This window comes from Staurois parvus, unplaced genomic scaffold (assembly GCF_062004578.1).
Source record: "Staurois parvus isolate SC_StPar_1 unplaced genomic scaffold, SC_StPar_1.0 ptg000229l, whole genome shotgun sequence".
NCBI classification, from domain to species: domain Eukaryota; kingdom Metazoa; phylum Chordata; class Amphibia; order Anura; family Ranidae; genus Staurois; species Staurois parvus.
This window is the reverse complement of record NW_028318025.1, coordinates 6,532,128-6,559,957: the sequence shown is the minus strand read 5'-3', so window position 1 is coordinate 6,559,957 and position 27,830 is coordinate 6,532,128. Positions and strand designations below refer to the sequence as shown.

The 27,830-nt window shown below is 40.6% G+C and overlaps 1 protein-coding gene across 1 annotated transcript in view; it reads right to left on the bottom strand.

The window, feature by feature from the left end:
- Positions 1-27,830, bottom strand: part of ADGRV1 (adhesion G protein-coupled receptor V1) — a 500,140-nt gene that overhangs the window by 219,748 nt on the left and 252,562 nt on the right. The window contains exons 71-76 of the mRNA XM_089679659.1: positions 25,323-25,472; positions 23,537-24,010; positions 18,199-18,342; positions 15,162-15,333; positions 4,922-5,057; positions 1,834-2,669 (exon numbers count right to left, since the gene is read on the bottom strand). Of these exons, the coding sequence (XP_089535785.1) occupies positions 1,834-2,669; positions 4,922-5,057; positions 15,162-15,333; positions 18,199-18,342; positions 23,537-24,010; positions 25,323-25,472 (1,912 nt within the window). The remainder of the gene's footprint in view (positions 1-1,833; positions 2,670-4,921; positions 5,058-15,161; positions 15,334-18,198; positions 18,343-23,536; positions 24,011-25,322; positions 25,473-27,830) is intronic.

The following is a 27,830-nucleotide window of genomic DNA, read 5'->3' as shown; positions in this document are numbered from 1 at the left end:
AAGAAATTGTGGAATTGCAGAAAGCACACATACACGCACGCAAAAAGAAATCAAAGAATGCTGATAGGCAGTCATGAAAACAAGAGCTTACATCCACTACACAGGGCTAATTTGTTTATGAAACAATCCAGATATTAAATGTTTTTACCTGGCCATCAGGAGCAATAGGGTTCAATAGCAAAATCACTATTCTCCACTGTAAATGTAATTTCATTTGTCATAGAAAATAAAAATGGCATTTTTTGGAAATAAAATATGGATTTCCAAATAAACGTAATTTAACTTTATCCAACTTTACTTCGCATTTGCTATTACTACCTGCCTAAATCAACGTGTAACCAGAAAGTGTTAGCCTCCCCTGTGCTTCCATGCCTCCTAACAGCTGCACAGTCTTTTATAGCTACAGTTACACCCTTGATGGCCATCAGCTTAAAGAAACTGTATACACAGTCCACAAGCTTTAATGGTACAAGCCTTTTAGCCACTTAGTGTATGTTACCCCAACATTTCATATTTCTGATATTGTTGCACCGTGTACATGTATTAAAATGTATCCTGTTCTCTTTGTATTGCCTCTTTTGTGTGAAATACATGGTGATCCTGCCATTCCTCCTGCTTTTGTATTTCAAACTGACCATGCTAGGCATGGAAGCACATCCATCCCAGGGTGGTCAGTTTTCTTCTTTGAAATCTAATGATCAGACTTGTGCTGACTCCCCCCCCCCCTGCACTTCACTGAAAAGATCAGTGTACCGCTGTTTTTCTGATCCATTCTGACAAACCCTCCCTCTCCCCTGCAGTCTCTACCCACCTGTCTTAGCCCCTTATGCAGCTAAGAACAGTGACCATATAAAAAAATAAAAAATATATATATATATATATACATACATTTCTGTTTTAAACTGGATTGTTTTACAAGGTAAAGGTTAACATATTCTTTAATAGCACATTGGCTCAGCACTTTCTTTCATCACTATGACTATGCAGTGTTGGTGTCCTAGGTTTTATTCCTTAAAGATCGCTATCTGCATGGTGTACTCTATATGGTCAAAAGTTTGTGGACACCTGCCTATTACACCTATATGAGCTTGTTTGTTGGATATCCAATTCCAAAACCATAGGCATTAATTTAGAGGTACCTCCCCCCCCCTCCTCTGTGGCAATAACACCCTCCTTCTGGGACAGTTTCAACAATATTTTGGAGTGTGTCTGTGGGAATTTGTGCCCATTTAACCAAAAGTGCACTTGTGGGATCAGATACTAAAGTTGGGTGACAGGACCTGACTTGCAATCGGCATTATAATTCCCAGTGGTTTTCAGTGGGTGGGTTAAGGTCAGGGCTGTGTTCAGGCCGCTTGACTTTCTCCACACCAAACTTGTCAAACCACGTCTTTATGGACCTGGTTTGCACACAGGGGCCAGTCATGTTGAAACACAGAAAGACCTCCCTTAAGTTATTTACACAGGGTTGGAGGTGCACAATTGTCCAAATTGTCTTGGTATGCTTTTGAATTAACAGTATTTTTCACTGCAAACACCTGAACTTGCAAACGTTTGACCATATAGGGTGGTGTGATGATCAGGTATCCACAAACTTTTTGACCTATAGAATATGCTCCCTCCCCTCCCCTGCTACCAAAGGTTTTCTCTGGGTGATCCTGTTTATTTCCAAAATCCAAAAAGACACTTGTTGGTTATTCCATCAGGTCCTAGGGAATATATGCATCTGTATAAATGTGGCAAATGCATTAGGCAATAAAGTCTCAGCGGGACAACCATTAAAGTGAGAACACATACAGTATAATGAGGAATATTTAAAATAAAGTACTGTACCTTGAATAATAATGGTTGAAAAAACTGAAAATCCAGCATCATCCCTGCCATCCATTATCTGAGCTCCTCCTTGAGGATGTGTGAGGAAGACATAGAAGACCTCCAAACCCTCAGGATCATCGTCATCTATAATTTTAATAGACACCTGAGTTTCACTCTGGCCATCCAGCATGGTAATCAGAATAGCTTGTGCTTCAAAGTCCAAATCTTCAGTTGCCCAAGAAATATTTCTGGACATGTGACTTTGCTCAAAAGGTAGTCCCTGCAATCCATTCTTGGCCTTTCGAGACCCAAAGGTAGTAAGTGTGACATGAACAATCCCACTAGAACCTTGAGTCCGCTTTACTTGGATAGTCACGGAATTTAGTGCACTATTGTTTGAATCTTCATTGATAAATGTTATGGCAGGCCCAACGCTTAGCAACCCAGACATGAAATCATTTGCCAATATTGTTATAGATGAAAGACTGTAATCAAAATGTAGTCTTGGCCTCTGGTGGTAGACATCAGTACTTTCTAAAGATGTTAAGTTAACATAAAATAATTCATCTAGTTCATATATTTTATCATTAATTATTGAAATAATTATTACTGAGGAGGTTTGACCTTTCTCAAAAATCAGTTCTCCATTTAAAATGGGCACAAAATCTTCTTTTTCTTTGGCACTTCCTGATATGGTTGTGAAAGTAAGTTTTGTGTTGTTGCCATGGAAACCAAACAAGCGTTGAATATGGAGTGACACAGTCTGGTTGTCTTCCTGCACTACAATGTACCTTGAATTGGGGAAAAACTGGAATACTCCCATTGGTTCAAATTCTGCATAAGTAAATCCTGATCTGTAAGGCAGAATGGAGAAATACATTTTATTCTGTGGGTTGCAACATAATTGATCATTGCCCTAAAAAATAATGCTATAATCTTCCATTAATTAATCGAGAAAAGTGGATTTTGAATGCAAAATTTAAAATAATAACTATACAGTTTAGGACACAGTAGGAACTCTTTGACACTAATTTTTTCTGAATCTCTGTTCTGTTTAATAGGTAAGACAGCTAGAAATTTTGATGAAAAAGTCAGTGTATCAAACAAATATGCATTTTAATATATATCTGTGCTAGGAGGCATTATAAGCCCATCAGGATTTAAAAAAAAAACTGGTTGATTTGTGGTAGCACTGAACCAGTAACAAGAGAATCTGTTTTGATATAAATCAAACAAGGGGGGGGGGGAGTGCTCCTTGGGGGAGGTAAATTGTTATCACAGCGGTGTGTGCGGACCTGGTTGGAGTCCTTGGCTTCTGTGTCTCAGGTTCTGATAAGTAGATCACTTATCAGAAGATTAAATCCTTGAGGAGTGGTTAGGAGCACCTAGTGAAAAACAGTCGTATTGCTTGGAGGTTCATTTGAATTGTTTTAAAAGAAAACCAACGCATTGCGTCACGTTGCCACGTGACTTCATCAGGGTATCCTGATAGATACCCTGATCAAATCACGTGGCAACATGACGCAACTCGTTGGTACGCAGTGACGAGTTTCTGGTGATGTGGTGACGCACTTCCAGGCGTGGGCGCCATTTTGGTACACCCAACAAAACCCATGCAGTACACACATAGCAAGAGGTTTAGATGCTGTTTACCTATGGAGTAAATGTGAGTGGGCAATTGGCATTTTTATTTGTTCTGTGGATTAATAAACGTTACTACACCATGGAGGATCTCTTTCTGTTTTACTAATATGATCCTGAGTGGGGAGTGAGCTGTATTGCGGTACCTGTGCCTGGAGGGAACCTGAGAGGAGTAAGTGGTATTGCTGTAGGGATTTCATGTGGCATCTTTCTCCTGTGACGAGATAATATCTACAAGGATCGTGGGGTGATCCAGTAAGGCGAGCTGGCCCTTGTGGTCACGGTTTGGAGGTGAGGGGGCATTTCTGCTATTTCAGGATATTTCACAAGTGTGGAGATCACCTATTCACCTCATCACCTGCATGAATTGTGTTTGAAGATCATGGCTATATGTTTTCTGTTTATTGGACATTATTTGTGGATTGATTGATTTGCATTTGAGATATTTTATAACCTTATATGTGGTTGTCTTTGAGAGTGGGTATGTGTATTTAATTAATTATGGTTGGCACAAATCACCATATTTGATTGTTTTCCCCCTGATAGGGGGTTTCCATTTTTTACAGTGTGTATTGAAACAGGAAGACTCCTGTATTTTCACCAGTTTTCACATATATATTTCACTATTTGGATTCCTGATTGGATCAGAGCACTTTAGTTGGTAATTGTTATTTAAGTTAAATTGTTTATATTTATTATTTATTGTTTAGCGCTTCACCGCTTTTAGTAATTTTAAGTGTAAATGAGGCCACTTCTTTAGGCTGTCAAATATCACATTTCTTTTTCACTGCAGTAACAAAATGATATTACTGCTTGTAGTAGTCTATACTGTAAGCACCTATGCATTTACAAATAGAGTTATTGTATAATATATTCAATCAGACAATCCAAATATCATTTACCAATATTGATGCATCCATATACTAGTGATATCTTTAAAATTATTTGGAGCCATTCAGCTCATTTTGTGATTCGTTTTATATATATATTACCATAAGGTTTTAGAGGTTAACAAGCTTAATAGACTTAATTAGAGTAGTTACTATGGGGGGGGGGGGGCAAGCCTGACAGCCAGTGCATCTGTCTGTCTATGCAAACACTTCAGTACAACCTGCCGCCATCACAGCCTGAGGTCAATGATGTGAATGCGAAGGAATGAGGCTGCTTGCTGATTAAGACAATGAATTGAATGTCATTAGAAGTAACAGAGAGAAAAAACATTGTAGAACAAAATATTATTAGTTGCCCAACAAGTCATTTTTATTATGTAGTATGCCTGTAGTTGTTCTTCAAGTTTTTCCAGTTTCCCTTTCAGGAAATACAGAATATGAAATGCTGCAGATAATCTTTATCCTCTAATTTGTACGACAAAATTCTAAAACAATATCAGAGAAATAAGATCTGAATGAACATTTTAATGCAGTACGGAAGAAACTACATCAGAATGAACAAATGCTGCTCTTACTTTAGACGGGCACCACTGGGCACACTGCTACTGAGACCAATCAGCTGTAATCCAAAGCCCTCAGGCCCACTAGTATTTGCCTCCAGGTAAAGTGGGATTGATTTTCTGTCTTCTCCATGTGGAAAGACAACAACACCTAGCAAAGAAAAGAATCACATCAAAACTTACTGAATGTATTCACCGTGCTTCTTACCTGTCTATCAAGAGATACTCAAAACCTGAAAGAATAGTATTAATTTCTCATATTAGCGTAAGCTAAACAGCTGATGAATAAACCCTACTAGAAGTCTGCAATTTCTTTCGTTACGAATCAAAATTTGGATAAAATTTGTGATTCAGAGATTAGGATGTATCTGAATCTCCGAATCACAATAATAACAAATATCAAATAATACGAAATAAATTATAATGAAACAACAAATTAATTCACATTCATTTGCTTCATCTGGATGACATGATGTGATCGCTTGAATCTTTTGTTAATGTTTGAAGCATCCAAAATAATGTAATGACATAACAAATGATCCACACTGATTCAGATCCATTTGTTCCTATTCTAGTGAGCATAGCGTGAATATTCTAATAAGATATTTTTTTGTATTGGGCTTGAACTTAACAGACCGTTTGTTTAATTTACATGTGCACGGCCCAACAAACTAAGTCAGTTGGGAATGGAGAAATGATTATATCAACTTAATACCATATAAGCACAGCCAATCTTCCAAAATAACAGAAAAAGAACATAACTTCCGAAAATACAAATTGATTCAGAACTACAAATATATACTCTCCCAAAATAACAAATCATTCAGAAAATAAATGCTGCACTACCCCCTTGGGGTTGCTGTTGATTTGGGTCTCCCTATAGTCCGGCACAGCCAGGCATTCAGCATTTTCCACACAAGCTTGCTTCAGAGTCAGAAACCAGTCCTTGAGCTTTTGTTTTGTTGTTTATTGAGGGGATTTAGAACTGAGAGAAGGTTAAGGGGGTATAGGATGCCCAAGGTAACCGATATCTGAGTACAAACTTCCTGGAACTAGTCACAAGCTTTTCTTCTGCAACAAAGTCTCTGTTGGAGAGCTAGCCAGTGTTTCCTTCTTGTACCATCCCAGACCCTAGATTAATTCCTCTTCACCCAGCAATATGGAGACTTTTCCTGAGCAGGGGATCTGACTCCTGTCCCTTTGAATAGCAGAACAGTCACTAGTAGGGGGATAATCTGGTTTCCCACCAGAGTGCTCCTTCCTCTATCCACCCAGGGGGTGCAGGTGTACTCACTCAGATCTTCTCTTGCACCGCTTGCAGGTTGGCTGCTGCTACCAGGCCTATTAGCTGGGCTGCTCCGTCCCTGCCATAAAGGTAGTTCTCACTCAGTGGCCAGTGAGCTCCGAGTTTTCTGCCTCTCCAGCTCTAAGCTCACAGGCAGGCCCCATCCCACTAGGCCTCCTGGCAGCCTCCCTTCTCACAGCCTTAAATCTTCCTCTCTCACTCTTCTACCCGAATCTCTTCCGCTCCTCTACTGAGCAGGCTCCTACACTTTTAAGGGAGTCCCAGCCCTTCACAAGCTTTCTGCTGGGGATTGGCTGAGGTCCCTCAAGAGTGCAGCCAGCCATTCCTCAGCTCCACCCACTGTCACCAAGGCTCACCACCAAAAACCTCAGAGGAGGGAGGAAATTCCAGAGGGGCTGGCCCGCAGAGTCTTTCAGCCCTGATCACAATTTGACCCTTCTGGCTATTACATTTGAGATGCTAACCAGCTCCTGTCTAACCATTAGGATCTAGCTCCCCCTAGATAAACTACTACACAGGTACTACTAGGGTGTACTACTAGGGTGCTACACAAATCCCTCTAACATAACGACTATTAGGAAATTATTTACTTAACAAATAAAACTGAAACAAAACACATTTTTCCCATCGTGCACATCTCTGAAACCCCATTATTAGCTTCAAGTGGAAAGAACTATTTAATGAGTATGCAGCAATATATCATGTTTTAAATGAGAGGCTAACATATTCTACTTTCTTTGGAGATTTGCTCATTAGACCAAACAGGCCTTCTTCCATTGGAATTTCTGTGTGATAACAGGACTAAGGATGAGCTTGGGTTCAGTTTGAACACAGAATTTAGTTGTCATTGCTGGGGCAATGGGCCATGGGCTGGAGAATCTATGCACTGAAGCTGCATGTATACAAACGGGTGGGGATGTTGGGACACCATTGACCTAATTTGGTTACATGGTTAAATTAGGTCAGTGACCTAAGTATTGATCTAAGCAGTGACCTAAGTATTACTAATTTTGTGGGTCTCTTTTTATTTTTGCTTTTGGACTTTAGTGGGGAAGGGTTTAGAATGTCTGTCATGTTATTCCTGCATTCTGTTTCCTGTCAAAGTGACCACTGTGGGGCAGGAGGTAAAAAAAAAGAATGTTCCCAAAAGATGATACAGACAGGCACAAAGAGAGAGGTTCTAACCCCATTCCACTTTGTTGCTGCCTTTGTCCCCATAGGAGATGTTTCCACTAAGTTACTGGTTTAGTGACCACTATCACTTGGGTGAAGGAAATTCTAGTCAGCAAGGACACAGACATCAATAGGAACCTGGAAGAGGTTTTATATCTTGCCCTCTATTCAAAATAACTACAAACATTTTTGCTAGATTACACTTTATGCTACCCAGCCAGGTTCATTTTAAGGGCCTGTTCATACCTGAGCATTCTGAAGTGGGATTTGAAGCTTTACTAGAAGCACCTTAATGCCTGATACTAGGATTTCCATTATATTCAATAGTGTCCATTCACACCTAAATGTCATTTCAAACTGAATCCCAAAAAAGTACATGAGCTTATGGGGCATGGGAAGAATGCATTTTGGCTCCAATAAACTTCAATAGGAGTTTAGAAACAGTTCCCATAGAAGTCAATAGCCTGTAATCCACACCTGAACTGAACCGCACTGCTCAGAAATCATACATGACTCTTTTTCAAACCGCAGTGAATCCGTACTGAATCCGCACCACCAGTGCACTGGACATATGTGAACAGGCACCATAGGAAACAATATTTATTTCACATGTCATTCAGGTTGGATCCACGTCAAACCGCATCCAATCCGCACATATGTGAACTGGCACTAAATTAGACATCCCTGGCAGTACATAATTTCCTTTTGCTCGCCCACTGCTCTCTGGGAGAGAAAAAAAATACCTGTGTAAGCTATGAGTTGCCAGAATTGTAGTTTACATGGGATTATAACATCCTCAATTGACAGGGCAGCTAAGTCTAGCATTGTGGCATGGCTAGACTGTATGCTCCCTTAGACCCAGAAGCACTAGGAATTTCCTTTAGTTCCCAGTACTGAACAGAGCAGTTGAGTGAAGGAAAGGTGAGTATATAAAGAATAGGATGGGGGGATTACAGCAAACCTGTAGCTTTGACCTCAGTGGCTTTTCTGCCTGTAAATGCACCACTATGTTAGCCTATGTGTCCATGCACACATAGGTGTTTACAAGCATTTTAGAAGAGGAAGCAGAAATAAAAAACATCACTAGTGTATGGGCAGAAACATGTAGAACTCTAGACGTGTATGGGCAGAAACATGCAGAACTCTAGAGTGTTTGTCCGTAAATGCATTCTAACAGCTACAGTCAGGTCCATAAATATTGGGACATCTACACAATTCTAACATTTTTGGCTCTATACACCACCACAATGGATTTGAAATGAAATGACCAAGATGTGCTTTAACTGCAGACTGTCAGCTTTAATTTGAGGGTATTTACATCCAAATCAAGTGAACGGTGTAGGAATTACAACAGTTTGCATATGTGCCTCCCACTTGTTAAGGGACCAAAAATAATGGGACAGAATAATAATCATAAATCAAACTTTCACTTTTTAATACTTGGTTGCAAATCCTTTGCAGTCAATTACAGCCTGAAGTCTGGAACGCATAGACATCACCAGACGCTGGGTTTCATCCCTGGTGATGCTCTGCCAGGCCTCTACTGCAACTGTCTTCAGTTCCTGCTTGTTCTTGGGGCATTTTCCCTTCAGTTTTGTCTTCAGCAAGTGAAATGCATGCTCAATCGGATTCAGGTCAGGTGATTGACTTGGCCATTGCATAATATTCCACTTCTTTCCCTTAAAAACTCTTTGGTTGCTTTTGCAGTATGCTTTGGATCATTGTCCATCTGCACTGTGAAGCGGTGTCCAATGAGTTCTGAAGCATTTGGCTGAATATGAGCAGATAATATTGCCCGAAACACTTCAGAATTAATCCTGCTGCTTTTGTCAGCAGTCACATCATCAATAAATACAAGAGAAGCAGTTCCATTGGCAGCCATACATGTCCACCCCATGACACTACCACCACCATGCTTCACTGATTAGGTGGTATGCTTAGGATCATGAGCAGTTCCTTTCCTTCTCCATACTCTTCTCTTCCCATCACTCTGGTACAAGTTGATCTTGGTCTCATCTGTCCATAGGATGTTGTTCCAGAACTGTGAAGGCTTTTTTAGATGTCGTTTGGCAAACTCTAATCTGGCCTTCCTGTTTTGAGGCTCACCAATGGTTTACATCTTGTGGTGAACCCTCTGTATTCACTCTGGTGAAGTCTTCTCTTGATTGTTGACTTTGACACACATACGCCTACCTCCTGGAGAGTGTTCTTGATCTGGCCAACTGTTGTGAAGGGTGTTTTCTTCACCAGGGAAAGAATTCTTCTGTCATCCACCACAGTTGTTTTCCGTGGTCTTCCAGGTCTTTTGGTGTTGCTGAGCTCACTGGTGCGTTCCTTCTTTTTAAGAATGTTCCAAACAGTTGTTTTGGCCACGCCTAATGTTTTTGCTATCTCTCTGATGGGTTTGTTTTGTTTTTTCAGCCTAATGATGGCTTGCTTCACTGATGGTAACAGCTCTTTGGATCTCATCTTGAGAGTTGACAGCAACAGATTCCAAATGCAAATAGCACACTTGAAATTAACTCTGGACCTTTTATCTGCTCATTGTAATTGGGATAATGAGGGAATAACACACACCTGGCCATGGAACAACTGAGAAGCCAATTGTCCCATTACTTTTGGTCCCTTAACAAGTGGGAGGCACATATGCAAACTGTTGTAATTCCTACACCGTTCACCTGATATGGATGTAAATACCCTCAAATTAAAGCTGAGAGTCTGCAGTTAAAGCACATCTTGTTCATTTCATTTACAATCTATTGTGGTGGTGTATAGAGCCAAAAATGTTAGAATTGTGTCGATGTCCCAATATTTACGGACCTGACTGTATAATAAATTAATATTCTGGTTAATAGAATGCAATAATGTGCATACATGCAAACATGCATAAACACGTGTGCAGTATGTGGCTTTTACTGTGTTTTTAAAGCAGCTTTTCTCCTGCCAGGAGAAATGGCATTCAGAGGAGCCGAGCAAACACTCAGTGTGCATAAGGCCTAAAGTATATCCCTAGCTATAGATTTTAGTTCTGGAGAGAAGGGGGAAGGATTAGAATCCCTGTCAGGTTTTTATTGCAATCTGTTCCTATCTGCACTTGTTTTACAGCTGTCAGTGCAAATGAAGGTTTGAAGAAATCTATCAGTAGGGACACTCTTGGTGACAACTGTCAGAGGAAAATTTTCCTACTTTTTCTTCTCACTTTGTCTTCCAATAACAACAGGTTCAACAAAAAAGAAAAGGGGCAGGCATTTTATCTATTTCCTACTCTATTCAAGGCAAAAAAGGAAGCAGTAACATTTATATTGTAGGTACCCCCAGCCCTGCCCAGACCTCACCATCCCACTCACCTGTCCTTGATCCAGATAGAGTGTTCTCCATTCAGTTCCATAGAGAATTCATATTCTGCAAGAACATAAAGTACATACCCTCCATAGAGCTAAATGTAGAGTGCACAGCCCGTGGCCTGGGTCAGAAGATGTTTGACAAGCAGCCCTGTGGCTTTGTGGACAATATCTCCCTAGATTGGAGACAGGTGATTGTAAGAAAGATGTCTCTTTGACGGGATGAGGGGGGAGGCAAGGCAGTCTATAATTTAAGTGCAACTGTATCTACATTATTTTTAAGTGCATGTTCACATAATTACCGGTAAATGTCCACCCATTCCCAAGTAGGTCAGCACATTTGAATTCTATTTTATGACTTGGTCATTTAAAAGACATACATATACTCACAAGCTGATGCAGAAAAATAAATCACATGCAAGCTTATGCATTCAAAAATAAAAAAATAAAAGCAACAACTACAAATTCTAATACAAAACTGCACATTAAAATTAAAATACACAAATAATTATGTTATTTACCAAGGTGTTTAATCAGATTTAGTATATCAATAAATATTAAATAATTGCTTGTATCAGGAAGAAAAATTCTGTTTTATCAACTCTATATATTAAAAAAAATAGAATAATTTATAGCTACAATCAAGTAGCTGTCTGTAATTAGGGTAAGGTATGGAAATGGTAATTTTGTCCTTGGTGAAACTAAAATGAAATGCAGAATCTGTAACTATGGTATAAACTTTATTTTCCCTATAACCAGACTGCAGATTGTGATAAAATCTATTGTGTACATCATGTTTAATGTTTATTCTGAGTGAATACTATTGCTAACTAGTTGGAATTGCATTTTATTTAGCAGGAATAGAAATACAAATATAGCATAAAATGTCAGGTTTTCTCACTAATATGTTTTTCTTGTAAATAATTTTATAGACAAATAGGTACATGATAGGGATTTCTAAAAACAATGCGTCCAGAGAAAAGAAAAGTGAATAGAAACAATACTAGAGAAAAGCAGTGATTGGTGAAAGCAGTCATATGAGTACTAATATGAACAAAAAGTACAATACACCACAGATGGAATAACAGACATTACGTAAACTCTCAAATTAGAGTTCAAAATATTACATAATAACATAAGCTGTTCATTTTTCCCTTTCAGTCTTACAAAATAAAATAGCGGCTTATACACACTTATTTCAAAGACACCAGAAGCCAGCCTACAATTTTCTGAGACATTAGCGTATTCCATTTTCTATGTAGGGGAAACTATTATACTGCATCTGTTATGCAAAATCAGGTAATGACTACCATTTTGTAAGGTATGTCCTATGCTTGCAGAGTAGGGTCATCAGCAGATCATCGATTACATTATAAATCATACTTATCACAGCTAATGACACAAGATATGGCTATGTAAGTATATTGTGCACATATATACCCAAAAAATTAATGTAGACCCTAAAGTTTACCTGTGCCCAGGCTATGGGCATTAAAGTGTTTGCATATTTTTAACAAGCAGTAAAAAGAGCTTAGAAACAAGCCATTCCAGACCCGTCTAGCTACTTGTATTGTGAACTAATTAATTCTAAAAGATCCTCAAAGAACACAACAAAGTCTATAAAATTGGTTTCAGTTGGTTTTAAACAGCCTAGAAACACTTGCTGGCTGTCTTGATTACAGGGCTGGCAATCTACTAAGATTCTGTTGTATTAAAAAGTAATAAAGAAAGAGCTAATATTTTTGCTCCTCTATTGTGATGTTTGAAGACCAATTTCTTCACAATACCTATAGCTACATAGATGAATGAAGGCTAGTATTAAAGTGTTTTTACGGTTTGTTTACAATATGTAAATGCTTTAGTTTGGTCAATGGTTCACTTTAAAAGACCAACACTAACAAAACAAAGGTCTCGGATAATAGTTACAGAAACCTATGCAAGCACTTTAGGGGATTTTCAGCACTGAAACAAGCAGTGAATGAAACCTAACACCGGTTCCATACATCACCACTATACTAAAAAAAAGTGTTTTTATTGCTGTCAACATCCCGATTAGGATGAATGAAATTGAGAGTTTTCATTTTCCTGAAAATTTTTCCATTTCCATAACATATATTGCAGTCAATGGCAAAGTTGGTTTTGGTGGTTTAAGGAGAGAAATTGATTATTAATGGCTTCTGAGGGTTATGGAAACTCCTTTTAACTAACCTGGAACTGTTCTGGTGCCAGTCTCAGGAAACACCTGCTAAAAATTACTATATCTACAATTCATGATACATAGGTGTTATGGTCAGTGGGAAGAATTCTCTTAAAACTTGTGGACATTGTGAAGAATTATCCCCTTTCAGATAGCTATAAAGATCAATGGTGCCAGTGGGAACATATCCTAGAGGCAGAAACTGCTCATTGCTCAAGGAACCCTAGCAACCTCTGGAGCAACCCTAGGGTTCTGTAGGACCCTGGTTGAGAAACCCTGTACTATACATATTATCATCTAACAAAGATGATGTCAAGCATCTGTGGTAATGAGCCATTGTAAGTAGCCAACTCAGGGTTCCGCAGGGCATGGAGTGTAAGCCCCAGCCTGTTTCGCCGCCAGAGTCCCTGATGGTGGGGATGGGCTTGTAGCAAGCTGGAACCAGGTGGCAGGCCTCCAGGTATGACCAGCTGAGGATGTGGAGATCACTCGCGTGTGCAGGGTGCAGACAGCAGGATACAAGAGGAAATCCAAAAGACAAGCTGAGGTCAGGACGGGTAGCAAACAAGCACAGATGGTAAACGAAGCCTGGTTCGGTACACAGGTAGTCAGGCACAGGATACACAAGTAACAAGCAACTAGGAGCTCAGAGAACTGTGAAGTTGCTCAGTCAATGTAGGCTAGACTAAGCATGTCTTATATAGGCAAGCAAACTAGGAGGAAAGTGAGGAAGTGATGAAAAGGAAGGAAATAAAAAGTAGAGAATAGTAGGCGACACCCAAAGGTAAGCACAACCAAACCACACGTGAAAGGAATCAGGGTAGGAAAAGCACTTCAGCAAGGAGGTAAGAATACACGAGCAAGAAACTGCAGGCTAACTTGTGACAGATGAGAACTATTTCAGCTGCAATTTACAGGCACTCATGTATGTACAGAAACCACAGTCAGTTGGGCAACAGTTTCTTCTAAGCTTGCAATACCAAGAAGCTATAGACTCTTCTTAGTTATCCACTTCCTCTTAGATTGTAAGCTCCAAGGAGCAGGGCCATCCTAACCCTCTTGTATTGAACTGTATTGTTGCTGTATTGTCTCCTTTTATTTTGTAAAGTGCTGAGCAAACTGTTTGCGCTATATAAATCCTGTATAATAATAAAAATAATAATAATAATATAGTAAATGTAAACTGAATGAGTAAAGACGTATGTTCTGGATTCCAGGATGGAATGGAACACAATTCTGTCTCTTTAGTTCTAAAATAGGCAGCAAGGCCTAGTTCATACTACTGTGCTGCATTAGCTCATGTGCCTTAAGGTAAAATGCGCTAAGGCAGCCCTTTTATTTAAATGGACTGCCTAATGCACCAAAAAACATAAAAAAGGTACATTTTGTGCAGTGCTGAGCAGATCAATGTACACTAGTGCAACACAAGTTGTTTGAGAAGGTACATTGGAGTACCATTCAGAATAAATGGCACTGTATCACATCAACACATGCAAATTGCATTGCTGTGCAATAGCACAATGCAATATTGTGAATGGGCCTTTAATGGCATGGGTGGAGTGTGCAGCTACAGTAAGATGTAGGAACTGTGGAAGACAAGGATCCCTTAATGTAACTACACAGTACAGTCACAAGAAATCTTGTAGATTTCCATTGGAATACAAAACACAAAAGACAGTTCTGCTGTAAACCAGAATGGATCTAAACACGCAGGTATTACAATGCAGGTTGAGGTTGAAAAAAAACAAATATGACAAATAAATATAAAACATATGGTCAATAATAATAGCTCAGCATACAATATAGAAAAAATATTTTATTTAATTTTAAATTAAATACACTAAAATAAAAAAATAAAACATCCCTGCACCTATAACCATAGTGTATCCCAAGCTCACTCAGACTCAACAGAGAGTAGTTAGCACAAACATTTTACATGCACATACATAGTACGCATTATCATTCCGCCAACATTTTATTAATATGATATGATAATGTGCTATCTATAATTATGTGTACATTGTGTTTAGCTCTGTAATCGAGCATTATTGTTCATGTATTATTAGGCTTTTTAATCACAGATTCCCCATTTGGTCAGTTGATGTACTTTGCTATTTTAAGCGCCCTCAAAATTTAGAACGATGAATGTTTTTAACAGGTGATTTGTGTATTCGAGTTTTTGTTTTAATTTGAAAGGACATTTCATTGATTATTATTCTGAGAAAGCACATTACTTACCAGATTCAGGTAAGAGTTTGCCAAGGCGGATGTCCTTTGGCATGAAACCAGGGGGATATCCAGAGCGCCAGCTAACAGTGACGGAGCCATAAGACCCTTCTCTGTAAACAACAGCATGACCCATCCCTGATGTGATATTTGTAAGGCGGAATGCAACTGATTCAAAACCAACCTGAAAGAAGAAAAGATATTTTTAATATTTGCTATTAATGGTCAAAGAATAGTTCAACATATCTGAAAAAGCATACACAGAAACAGGGGCGGACTGACAACTCATGGGGCCCCCGGGCAATAGGGGATCATGGGGCCCCTGTGTCCTTGCCCAAACTCAAAAAAGCCTATGAAAAAGGTACCAGGGGCATCTCATGGGGCCCACTACTGACTCCGGGCCCTCAGGCAGTGCCCGAGTTTCCAAATGGTCAGTCCGCCCCTGCACAGAAATTATTCTGAACACTGAAAGCTATCATACACTTGCCTAATAAAGCATTTAAATATAACACAACAGGAATGCTGCTAAGTTCCTCAAATCTGTGAAGAATACCTGGACACTTTACACTGAATGTAGTGCTTGTATAAAAAAAGGCATTGAGACTTTTTCTTGTTCCTCAGTTCCTTGACTATACATTATCCTTCCCTTTTTTAAAAAAAATTATCTCTATTTAGTCTATTTACCTTTTCCTACTCCACTTTTCTCCCATTGGTTTCCTGGCAATTTGCTCTAAGGAAACCCAAGGATAAGAAGACGAAAAAAAACCCCATGAACCAAAGCTTAGTAAGTATTGAGGTTCTAAAGCCCTGGTGTACCCTTGCAGTGGATTGTCATGCATTGAGGCGTATTTCAGGCCATTCATTTTGAATGGGCTATGAAATGCAGCAAGGTCCAATGCATGACAGTGCGTACATTTCAGTGGACTGCCTTATGGTGTAATTTGGCCCTAACATAAAATTTGTTCCATTCTGGACATGTCAGGGGCTACACTTGAGGCCCTCTCTAATTACCCACTTGATTACCACTGATCTAGAGGACCATTCTTGGGATACAAGTAACAATTATGGCAAGAAGACCTGGCACACTCAGTAGAGGACATGAGCCACGTGCTTTAGGTGGCAGGGTCTAGCAGTGCCTCTGTAACCAAAGCTTCAAATATATTGCTTTAATAGCTGCTTATTATGTTATACATGGATTGCTGTTTGTTTGCCTTTAAATATTTTTGTCCTTTCCTCACTCCTTAGCTAGCAGATGCTCTATATAGTAAACCCTGCCCTTCATTTTCATGCTTAGCCTCCATTCACCTCATCTACTGTATTGGAGTGGAGCTAGACACACTGTTTTTGGATTAAAGCTTTCTATGATCAGCAGGATGTCAATGGGATAGAGTAACTGTCTGCCAAGCTACTAGACTTTAAGTAACTCGATTAGGTATCGAAATCACACGTTCAGTGCTTAGATTCCTGAAACAGGACACTGCTAATAAAGTTCAAGGCCAATCTGATATAAATTGATATATCAATAAAGAACTTGGTGATGAGACCCCCTACAACAAATAGCAACTAGGCCATAATGTTACTGTCCTCCCTAAGTACAATCCGGTGTTTAGAAATATTATTTAAAGGATAAGTTCACCTTTTGTAACATAGTACATGTTACACCGATATTCAGGGTGTAACATGTAACATGTTCTGATCAGACCGGCCCCCACTCCCTGCTTTGACAGCTAATGAGGGATCTTCTCCCCCCTCGCTAGCTGTCAGCTTTAAAAAAAAACATGGCCATGCAGGACTCTGCCCACACAGCCGTGTCACTCATTCACAGTCATCTGTGAATGAGAGACTACAAGTCCTGACAGCCTTAGCAGCTGTCAGCTTGTAGTCCTCAATTAACTACCATGGCACTGTGAAGTTCATTAATGCTTCCTGTCAGTATATCTGCTTGCTCGTACACCCCATACAGGCAAGTAGATATACTGACAGATCTTCAGGATACCTGTGTAGCATCAGTGATCTGCTGATCGCTGGTGCAATGGTTTACAGGCTCCTGCAGACAAAAATAATAAATGCATATTTTTTTACCTGCAACAAATTGTGGATTTATTATTTTTTTCTAAAAGGTGAACTTGTCCTTTAAAGTAAAAAAAAAAATACACTAAAAAAGATTTCCTTATGATAGAGAAAAATCTAAACACTTCATTGGTAGGTGTGGGTTTGCTATAGGAAGAACGCCAATATTATGAAAATAATATAAAAAAAAATATGTGTGCTGTGCACTTTCAGAATGGTTGAAGTGTTTTTCTTTTCAAGTGGATAAGAAACTACATGATCTTAGGCACACAGGAATAAAACTGCATCACCTAGTGCATGACTGTCAAATAACCAGAAAGAATTAAATTGGAATGATGATTCATATTTTAATTCCCGTTGCATAACAGGGGACATATTTTATCTACAGTTACATTTAGACAGGAACGCTGTGTGAGCTCATACATGCAACTTTTCAGAAATGCTAATTAAAATTACAGGACCTAAACTTCAAAAGTATCTAAAGAAAAACAGTTAATTTATATAGGAATATATATATAAGAATACAATTCTTTTTTTCATACTGCTAAAATTGAGACATTTATTATCAAGCTTATAGTGACTAATGACACATTCACCACATCCATGTCCTAATCATAATTAAAACTGTAAAGACATTTAACAAAAAACCCTATAGAATACGCACCCTCAAAATGTAAAATATATTTTAATATACAATTCACTGCAAGGATAGTGAAATAAGCATTCACGTGAATGGCTGCTAAAATACAATATTTTATATTTATAATTGTTTATATTTGTTGTTGCTTTTCTATAACTATCCTTTATTAAATAATCATTGACTCAACAATACTGAATTACAAATCCTAGCAATCCATGACTGTAATAAACTTCTGTAAAGTGGATATTTTGATCAAAGCTTTTTGATATTGTAGAGAGTGGGACTTGTTTTCCCTCTGCTGGTCACCATGGAGTAGTGCAGTACATGCTATTACTATACCTCTGAATTGGCAGCTTCCTTAGGTACTGTTACTGAACTTGGCTTTTGTCCTTTATGTATGTAAGGCTTTCCAGAAATGCTTTCACCCATCAAAGTGACATTTGTCAACTCAAGAGAAAAATTAAAGCCGGGTAAGAGGAAGACCTGTGGATACAAAATATAGGAAATCAAGACAGAGCGAATTACACCTTGAGATTAGAAAAGATAAGAACTTTCATAAAATAATTCCAATATAAGAGAAAAGGCAACACTTTCACAGAGGGATAAAAATGCTTACAAGTTTGGTGCCACATGCTGCAAACAGGCATTAGCTGGATTGAAAATATAGACCAACTAATTTATTTGAGGTGATAATAATCTTTGGTTTGTTTGGGGTGCTACTAAAAATGTTATCTTTAGCTGGAATAATAAAAAAATGGAAATCTCTTAACAGACCACCCAGGCAGTAACACAGAGAAGGAGATATACCAAACCTGGAGGGTGCAAAATCTGGCACATTTCTGCAAAGAAACCAATCAGCTTCTAACTTCAGCTTGTCCCTTTGGGTATTGGCAATAAAACCTGGAAGCTGATTGGTTTCTATGCAGAACTGCATCATATTTTGCACCCTCCAGTTTTAGCAAATAACCCCCTGCACATACCTCACCAATTACAGGCCAAAGCTTCCCTTATTGTGTCCCCCCGCCTCTCCCCATCAGTCTCACTTTATGCAGTATCACTTAAGCAGACGTAACACCCTTTAACAATTTTATGCCTGACGCCAGATTGATATTATTGTATCAAAGTTAGTCAATCAACAAATTGATGTCACAAATCAAAAATAAATGGGGGTCATTATCTAATGTATGATCTGCTCTCCCCCCTCCATTTTACATTTTTTTGCAAAGTTTGCCTTGTTTCCTTAACCACTTGCTCTCCAGAAGATTTACCCCCCTTTCTGACCAGGCCATTTTTTGCAATACGGCGCTAAGTTACTTTAACTGACCATTGCACGGTCATGCAGCGCTGTACATAAATTAAATGTATGTCCTTTTTTCCCACACATTAAGCTTTCTTTTGGTGGTATTTGATCACCTCTGTGTTTTTTGATTTTTGCGCTATAAACAAAAAAAGACCAACAATTTTGAAATAAAAAAAACAATATTTTTCGCTATAAAACATATCCAGTAAGAAATGTTCAAAAATCCAATTTCTTCATAAATTTAGGCCAAAATGTATTCTGCTACGTCTTTGCTACAAAAAAAAATTCCAATACATGTAAATTAATTGGTTTATGTGAAAGTTATAGTGTCTACAAATGGAGGTATATATAATTGAATTTTTATCTTATTTTTTTTATACTAGTAATGGTGGCGATCAACGACTTATAGTGAGACTGCAGGACTGTGACACTGGGTGGGAACTGAATAACAGCCACTGACATCCCAATGACACTAATACAGTGATTAGTGCTAATAAAAAACACTGACACTATACTAATGACACTGGGCAGGAAGGGGTTAACATATGGGGCAATCAAATGGTTAACTGTGTGCTGTGTGTTTTACATTGTATGCTGTTTTATTTGGGAGACATGCTGCTTTGTATCTTTCAGCTGTGCAGAGTGATACAAAGCAGCATGTCAATGCTGACAGGAGAGAGATCTGTGTTGTTTACACACAGATCTCTCCCCTCTCAGCCCTGCTGATGATCACAGAGTCCTGGCCAGGAATCGCTGGCCGGGAACTGGTAATTGACATCCCCAGCAGCCAACAGCGGTGCAGGAAGGGGTTAACATCTGTGGTGATCAAAGAGTTAAGTGTTTGCTGTGTGCTGGTTTACATTATGATCTGTGTGTGTTTTACTAGGGAAACATGCTGCTTTGTATTTCTCTGCTGTGCAGAGAAATACAAAGCAGTATGTCCTTGCCGGCAGGAGAGAGATCTGCGTTGTTTACACACAGGTCTCTCCCGTCAGCTTTACCCGACGATCGCCAGGTGCTGGGGGGGAATCTCCAGCTGGGACTTAGTGATTGATATCCCTAGCTGCCAATGGTGGCGCTGGTAGGGCGGCATGTGCACGTACCCCCTATCCGGAAATCAGGCCTGGACTGGCCATAGGGCACACCGGGAATTTAGAAGAGTGGTCTGTTTATGACCGCCCGCACAGCAGGAGGTAAGTGGCGACCGGGGCCTGGAAAGAGCTAACACAGACCGCGGCCGCCGCTCACCTCCTGCTGTGCGGCTATGCCTAAAGCAGGGCCGACAGGAGGAGCGGAAGTGATGGCTCCAGTGAAGAGCAGGAAGCAGCCCCTGAGGACACGCAGACACCTCCTCGGCTGGCTGCTAAACACAGCTGCACTGTAGGGACAACGGCAGCCTCTCTCCTTCACTGGTGGGCACACTGTGACAGGCCTGCAGCGGCTGTGGATTGGGCTGTCTCTTTGCTGGGTGAGCTGTCTCTTTGCTGGATGGGCTGTCTTTTTGCTGGATGAGCTGTCTCTTTGGACGGGCTGTCTCTTTGCTGGATGGGCTGTCTCTTTCCTGGTTGAGCTGTCTCTTTGCTGGACAGCTGTCTCTTTGTTGGTCAGGCTTCTCCTTGCTGGGTGGGCTGTCTCTTTGCTGGATGGGGATGTCTCTTTGCTGGACTGGGCTATCTCTTTGCTCAGTTGGGTCCAGCAAAGAGACATCCCAATCCAGCAAAGAGACAACCCAGTCCAAGAAGGGGCATCCCCATCCAGCAAAGAGACATTCCTGTCCAGCAAAGAGACATCCCATCTCTTTGTGGATTGAGATGTCTCTTTGCTGTATGGTGATGTCTCTTTGCTGGATGGGGTTGTCTCTTATGTCTCCTTGCTGAATGGGGATGTCTCTTTACTCTATTGGGCCATCTCTTTGAATATATAGGGGCCACTGTGATTAGATTTCTAGGGGCACTGTGATATAAAGGGGACTGCGTTGTAAAGGGGCACTGTAATCAATCAATATTCCATCACCAACTGCCCCCGCTAATGCCCTTGCACCACCCCCCCCCCTCCCGAAATTTGCTGTTCCGTCTAAAATGCCTGGGCCTAATTTTTGTCCCAGTCCGGGCCTGCCGGAAATGCGTGATTTTGTGCAGCCCTGTCTCCCTGTAGCAGTAGTTCTATTATAGGGCGGTAGGAAAGCGGTTAAAAGCTTGTTAAATGATGGGACAGTAGTTTCTGGCAAAGATTCATGTCTCCTGAAACACAAGGCCAAACTCTCATAAAACAGGGAGGGAAATTCACTAAATATGTGGTAGACAATAACAACTAATAAGATTTATTTTTTTAGTTGGAGATATTTATTTGAATGGTTGCTGACAGAATTGCTTCAGCTTTTGCAACTCAGCCCAGGTATTTTTTATCCTCTGCTGACTTCTGACTTGCCATTGCTGGTTGTCGTACAGAAACTAACAGTATGCAAAACTAGAGGGGATTACTAGAAGTTTGACTATTGTATACTGTATGTCATATTCATTTGTAAACCCCAAGTTAAATGAGCTGAAATGTAATCTGTGCACCGCCCCCTTCACAAAATAGCAGACAGGTGGCACTTACTGTAGGCCAGCTAAGCTAAAGCACATCTGTAAACTACAGTGGAAACCTCATTGGCCAAAGTTCAAAACTGATGTCAAATGGTTTAAAAGTTTTGCTGCAAAAAACAGATTTTCCCAATAGGTGGTGCTGCAGGTAACAGATATAAGTGCAGCTTTTGGTTCCCGTAAAACTCTGAAAGGTGATGTTGTTCTGGTCAGAGAAGGGAAAACAGAGTTTCTAAACAGATAAATCAAAACCATTAAAATGTCTGTAGACCCAGAAGCAAAAACATTTACATACTGCAGCCTATTAATTCTAATAATTTGAATTACATACATTTTCTTCCCATTATTTTCAGTTAGTGATCCAGCCAGTAATCCAGTAATTTTTCAACTTCCTATAAAAGATCAAGCTGTCCTGCAAAAGTGACAGTTTGCGGATTGAAGCGGGCCATTTACCACTGACATGGGAGCTTACAATGGTCAGCTTTTGTTTAGAAAAAAAGAAGCAAATACCTCTTCACAAATAGTCTGATGTCTGCGACATGCCTCATCTGTGACAGCATTTTCTCCCTGGATTTTGCTGAATGCAGGATCTTTGGCCATTTTGACTGGTCATTGCAGAAAGATATAACTCATTCATCCTTGCAAACATGCACCATGCTGAAAATGTACTCTGAGATGAGCATGCACAGCTCAGTGTACAGAGTAAACAAGACTGTGAACAGTCAGTTTATTTTATCACAGAAGAGACACATCATGTCTCTTCTCCTATATGTAGCCTGCCTACTCACAGTTTGTTGTTTTGTACTTTAAAAAGTGTTAGCTGGAGTTTGCCTTTAATTTGTTAGTCCATTTAAAGTGTTACTAAACCCAGGACCCTGCATTCACTGAATCCAGTCTCCCACAGAACACAGAACATGGAAATGCAATTATTTTAGTAAATAAATACCTCATCAGTGTATACAGCAGTCTTGTGACTTCTATCAGTGCTCAGCAGAGCACTGGCTAAAGCTTGTAGGAGGAACTGTATATTGTCCTTTGAGGATGCATAACTCCCAACCCTGTGTCTGGACAGTGCTGATCGGCCCTGTGCTGATCACATGCACTCTCCCAAGAAAAAAAAGTTTTTTAGCAATACACACCAAACTGAGCATGTACAGAGTGCCCCCAAGGCTCTATCAGCAGATGGATTGCGGACATTAGAAGAAGGGGAGGGTCAGAGACGACAGGATTAAACATCCTTTTTACACAATGCAGAATAAAAACCCCTTAGGGTCCACAGTGAGTATAACAAGCATGCTTTACTGCATATACAGACTGAATTTACTGTTGTGGGTTTAGTCACACTTTAAATTTGCTAGTGCATCTAACATTACCCTTTCCACAGATTAATTCTGCTGTCCAAAGGTATAGAGTGGAGCCACCCTTACGCAGGAAGCACGAAGGGCTGATAAACCCATATCCCCTTTTCTGGAGATCTGTCTGGAACAATGAGTCTGCCAGCTGAAACATTACAGTGAACATCATTTTAGTGGGATGACCCTGGTCATCACCAGTGCCACACAACATTTTGATATCAGCAAGCAAAGCTGCATTCTAATGTGATATTTAGTGAAATGGTAGACAGATCCACTTTATGGATTGGTGACCTGCAATAAATTACATTTTTGTTTTTGAGTTTGTATTTGGCTTGGGTAAACTGCACCCCTATAAGGAAATAAATGCCTTTCACAGACCAAGACTTGTAGCCCTTGTTTACCTAATAGCTGCAGATTACAAGGATCTGATGAAAACTGACCTGGTTACTGATTGGCACATTGCTAATACCATAGCTTGCACCATCTTGAATAAACACACTTCCGGTAATTATTCCGGTCAGATTTTCTCGTGCTGTGTTTTCATACGATACTTGGTACTCCACGGTGACATTGCCAAATGTTCCTCCAAGCCTTGTCACATTAGTTTGGATGAAGCGTTCCAAGTCATTGTTTACAATGACAGTCTGTCTTGCTGGGTCCAAATAGAACACACCGTGAGGGTCATCATTTGCCAGGACAGTGAACCACAACACACTTCTCACACTATCTAAATCAGCTCCCCCTTCTACTGAGGTTAGTTGGAGCATACAATGCTCATCTATTTCTGGCACATCATCCGGTAAAAGCTGAATTACAATCTCTGCAATATTTTGTTTATCAGGAATGACAACCCAACCAGAAGTAGCTGAGAAGTCACTGTTAATGTCTGATAAACTGGTCAATCTCCAATAGACCTTGAAAGAGAGAAAAAAACTTTAGTTAATTCATATCCAATGAGAGGTTTTATTAAGATCTGTCTCGGTAAACATTTTTCTACAAATTGACAACACAGATTGAGATGCACACTGTTTTAAATGTACATTTAAAGTGAACCTTGCAAGCTATGATAGGTAAATGTATAAGTTCTTACAATTATTTTCAAATCTGTTCCTCAAGAAAACCATGGATTTAGACCTCGTTAGAGATTAGGGCATGCCACCTCCTGACACTAAGCCTCATATCCTGCTTCACAGTCCAACCTCAGACCCTCAGCCACCAGTAGAGCCCTTGGCATTTGATAGCTGAAATACAGGGGATGGGGTTTAGTGTCAGGAGGGGAGAGCTTATTATTTACTTTGAGAAAAGTTGAGGCCTATGTACAGCCTTTAGCCTACAACCCATGGACATGGTATTGGAACAGGAGCCCAGGAAAAACTACTGGTTGTGTCTAGGATGGGAGGTATATTTGTCCCGGGTTCAATCAGTATGTAAACTGTTCTTCTTTTTTGCTGTATAGTGAACATACTTGGCTCGCTGAGGGGTTCAGCTAAAGCAGGTCTGAGTACTCTAGGCTATATAAAACTCTCAGTTTGCACCCCCTGGAACCGAGTCTCTGTGCATAACAGCTTGGGGAGCTGCAAACTCCCTGTGTGGTGAGATTAGGTCTGTGTGACTAAAAACTGTGGATTGCCTGGGCAGTATTAAATTGCTGCATGACAGTTAGCCAGGATCCAATGTTTTGAGTAGGTCGCCCAATGGGGCAAGGCTTTATTTTCTGTTTTTGTTTTATTTTGCTGTTTGTTGCCTGTACAAGTGAAACAGACACAGACTATTTAAATAAACCGCACTTGTGTTTCCTCCTGCTGTCTGCTGTGCCTTTTAACAGTGCTGTGGACTCATCCAGGGAGTCATGCACAACCCACTACTGCGCTAATTCCTCACAGTAGGTGCACAGGGACTAAGTAGGAGATCAGGATGGAACCCACATGGTATCTGGAGATATATCGGGAACATTTATAAAGAAGGGATGTACTAAATTTTGTATGCCAATATGGGACCCTGTATGCCAGACACTTTCTAGTACATTTATAAAGGATTGACCTCATCCTTAAAATTGTCAGGTGACCATACCTGTTGAACAAGCACAAACATGCCAAACTTAGAGGAAGAGGGAGTTTCTGCGTTACGTAGTTTTTGTTTACTGCTGTCATAGTGCCATACTAATTATCTAAATTTTCTATTCTCAAAATCCACGCATGCTTCGTTATTAACGTATATTACAATTACCGTGATATCACCTAGAGTTCCTTGCACTCTCCTGATAAGAAAAGTTATATTCAACGGTCCATCATTGGTTTGAGGTTCAGTGTAATTTTTCTTTAGCAGAGATTCTGCTGAAAACTGAACAATTCCATTGGGATCACCAAATTTCTGTATCTAGAATATAAAAGTCCAAAGATTGCCGTTAATACAGTATATGCTTAAGAGATGTTTTAGAAGACATGTCTGGTTTCCCTGGTTAGCCAGGTGATTTTAAAATATACACCAGGATACCAAACAAATACATGTAACATATATTCTGTGAAACCTATTCTATGTGAGAGGAGAGATCACTATACTATTTCTGCTGCTAAACTAACACCACACTGTGATCTGCATTTTGAGGCTTACCTAATGGAGTTCTCTTTGTCTAAGGCTCCTTTCACATGGGGCGGACCCATCAGCGGATTCGCCTGCTCAGTCGGGGATCTCCCTGCTGATTCTTGCAGAGCAGGAGAATGACAGGTCTATGTCCACTCCGCTGCTGCAGAGCGGACACAGACATAGCCCGCTGTTTTCTATGGTCAGATGGAAATGGACCGTCTGTCCGTTTCCACCTGACTGTCATCCAACCCGATCCACCGGATGGAGAGAAAAAGCTCCAGTTAATTCATATCCAATGCAATGTTTTACAAAGATCTGTCTTGGTAAACATTTCTCTACAAACTGATAACACAGATTGAGATGCACACTGTTTGAAATGTATGTTTAAAGTGAACCTTGCAAGCTATGATAGGTAAATGTGTTCTTGCAATTGTTTTCAAACCTGTTCCTCAAGAAAACCTCAAGAAAACTAACGCCACACTGTGATCTGCACTTTGAGGCTTACGTAACGGAGTTCTCTTTGTCTAAGGCCCCTTTCAGATGGGTCCTCCTGCTCAGGTGGGGAATCTCTTTGCTGATCCCTGCAGAGCAAGAGAATGACAGGTCTGTTTCCACTCCACTGCTGCAGAGCGGACACAGACATAGCCTGCTGTTTTCTATGGGGCAGTCAGATGGAAACGGACCACCTGTCCGTTTCCACCTGACTGTCATCCAATCTGATCTGCCGCATGGATGGAGAACAGATCCCTATCTGTCAGTTTTTAGCGTACAGGATCAGATTTGATGCCAGCAGGTGTCAGTAGACACATGTCTGCTGACACCCATCACTTCATTGTCTGATCGGGTCCACCTGAAAAATTGACAGGTGGACCCGATCGGACCGTCAGTGTGAAAGGGGCCTAACGCAGCAAACACCTCACCTCCCTCTATAATTGGAAACACGTCTGGCAGGTCACAAGACCGGCTCTCTTACCTCTTTTATATATATTTATGTAGCACCCTCCTAGGTAGCTAGAGTGAGCTCTAGCTCAAATTGCTAGTCAGGAGTCTGCCTGGGTGTGATAGCTAGGTGGGTCAAATTTAGGTCAGAGCTGAGAGGCTCTGTAGACCAGCTCTCTGGGATTTTCCCCTGCCCTAGAAGTTGAGAAATATCTACAAGCAGTGGGCGAAGTAAGTAGTGGCTGGTCTGTACTCTTAGAGGATCCTGGCCAATCCCCAACAGGAGGCTTCGCAAGGGGCCAGGACAGCCTTTAAGAATAACTGAGCCTGCTCAGCAGCAGGAGGGTTGGAGAAGAATTCGGGTAGAAGATGAGGAAGTGAGGCTGAGGAGCAGGAGCCTGGGAGGTGGCCCATATGGGAGAGGGGCTCACCTCCAGGCAGGCATCTTGGAAGAAGAAAAGCTTGGGGTTTCACCAGCCCCCTGAGAGAAGACCACCTGTGCGGCAGGGAATGAGCAGCCCAGCTAGAAGGCCTGGTAGAAGCCACCAACCCACCAGCAACGGAGGAAAAGGACTAAGTGAGTAAACCTGCACCCCCTGGGCCAGATAGGTAAAGGAGCACTCTGCTGGGAAATCAGATTAGCGACTACCTGGGACTGTCTTACTTTAAAGTGACAGGCACTGGATCCCCTGCTCAGGGATTCACCCAGATTGGGTGGAATAGGAGAATCTAGGGTCTGCGGTGATACCAGGGATGGACTGACAACTCATGGGGCCACCGGACAATAGGGGATCATGGGGCCCCTGTGTCCTTGCCCAAACTCAAAAAAGCCTATGAAAAAGGTACCAGGGGCATCTCATGGGGCCCCCTACTGACCCCGGGCCCTCGGGCAGTGCCCGAGTTTCCAAATGGTCAGTCCGCCCCTGGGTGATACAACCAGAGATGCTGGCTAGCTCTCCAAAAAGAGGACTTTGCTATATAAACATGTATATAGTTCCAGGAAATTGTTCTCGGTTTCACAGTTCCAAGAAGCATCCTGTAAACCCCTAACCCTATCCCAGTTTAAATCTCATTATAATACTTCAAAACAAAGCTCAAGGACTTTTTACTGACTCCTGGATGCAAGTTATTGTGCAAATGTGTGTTGCCTGGCTGTGCAGGACTATAGGGGGACCCAAAACTTCAGCAAAGTCTAAGAGGGTAGTGCTACAT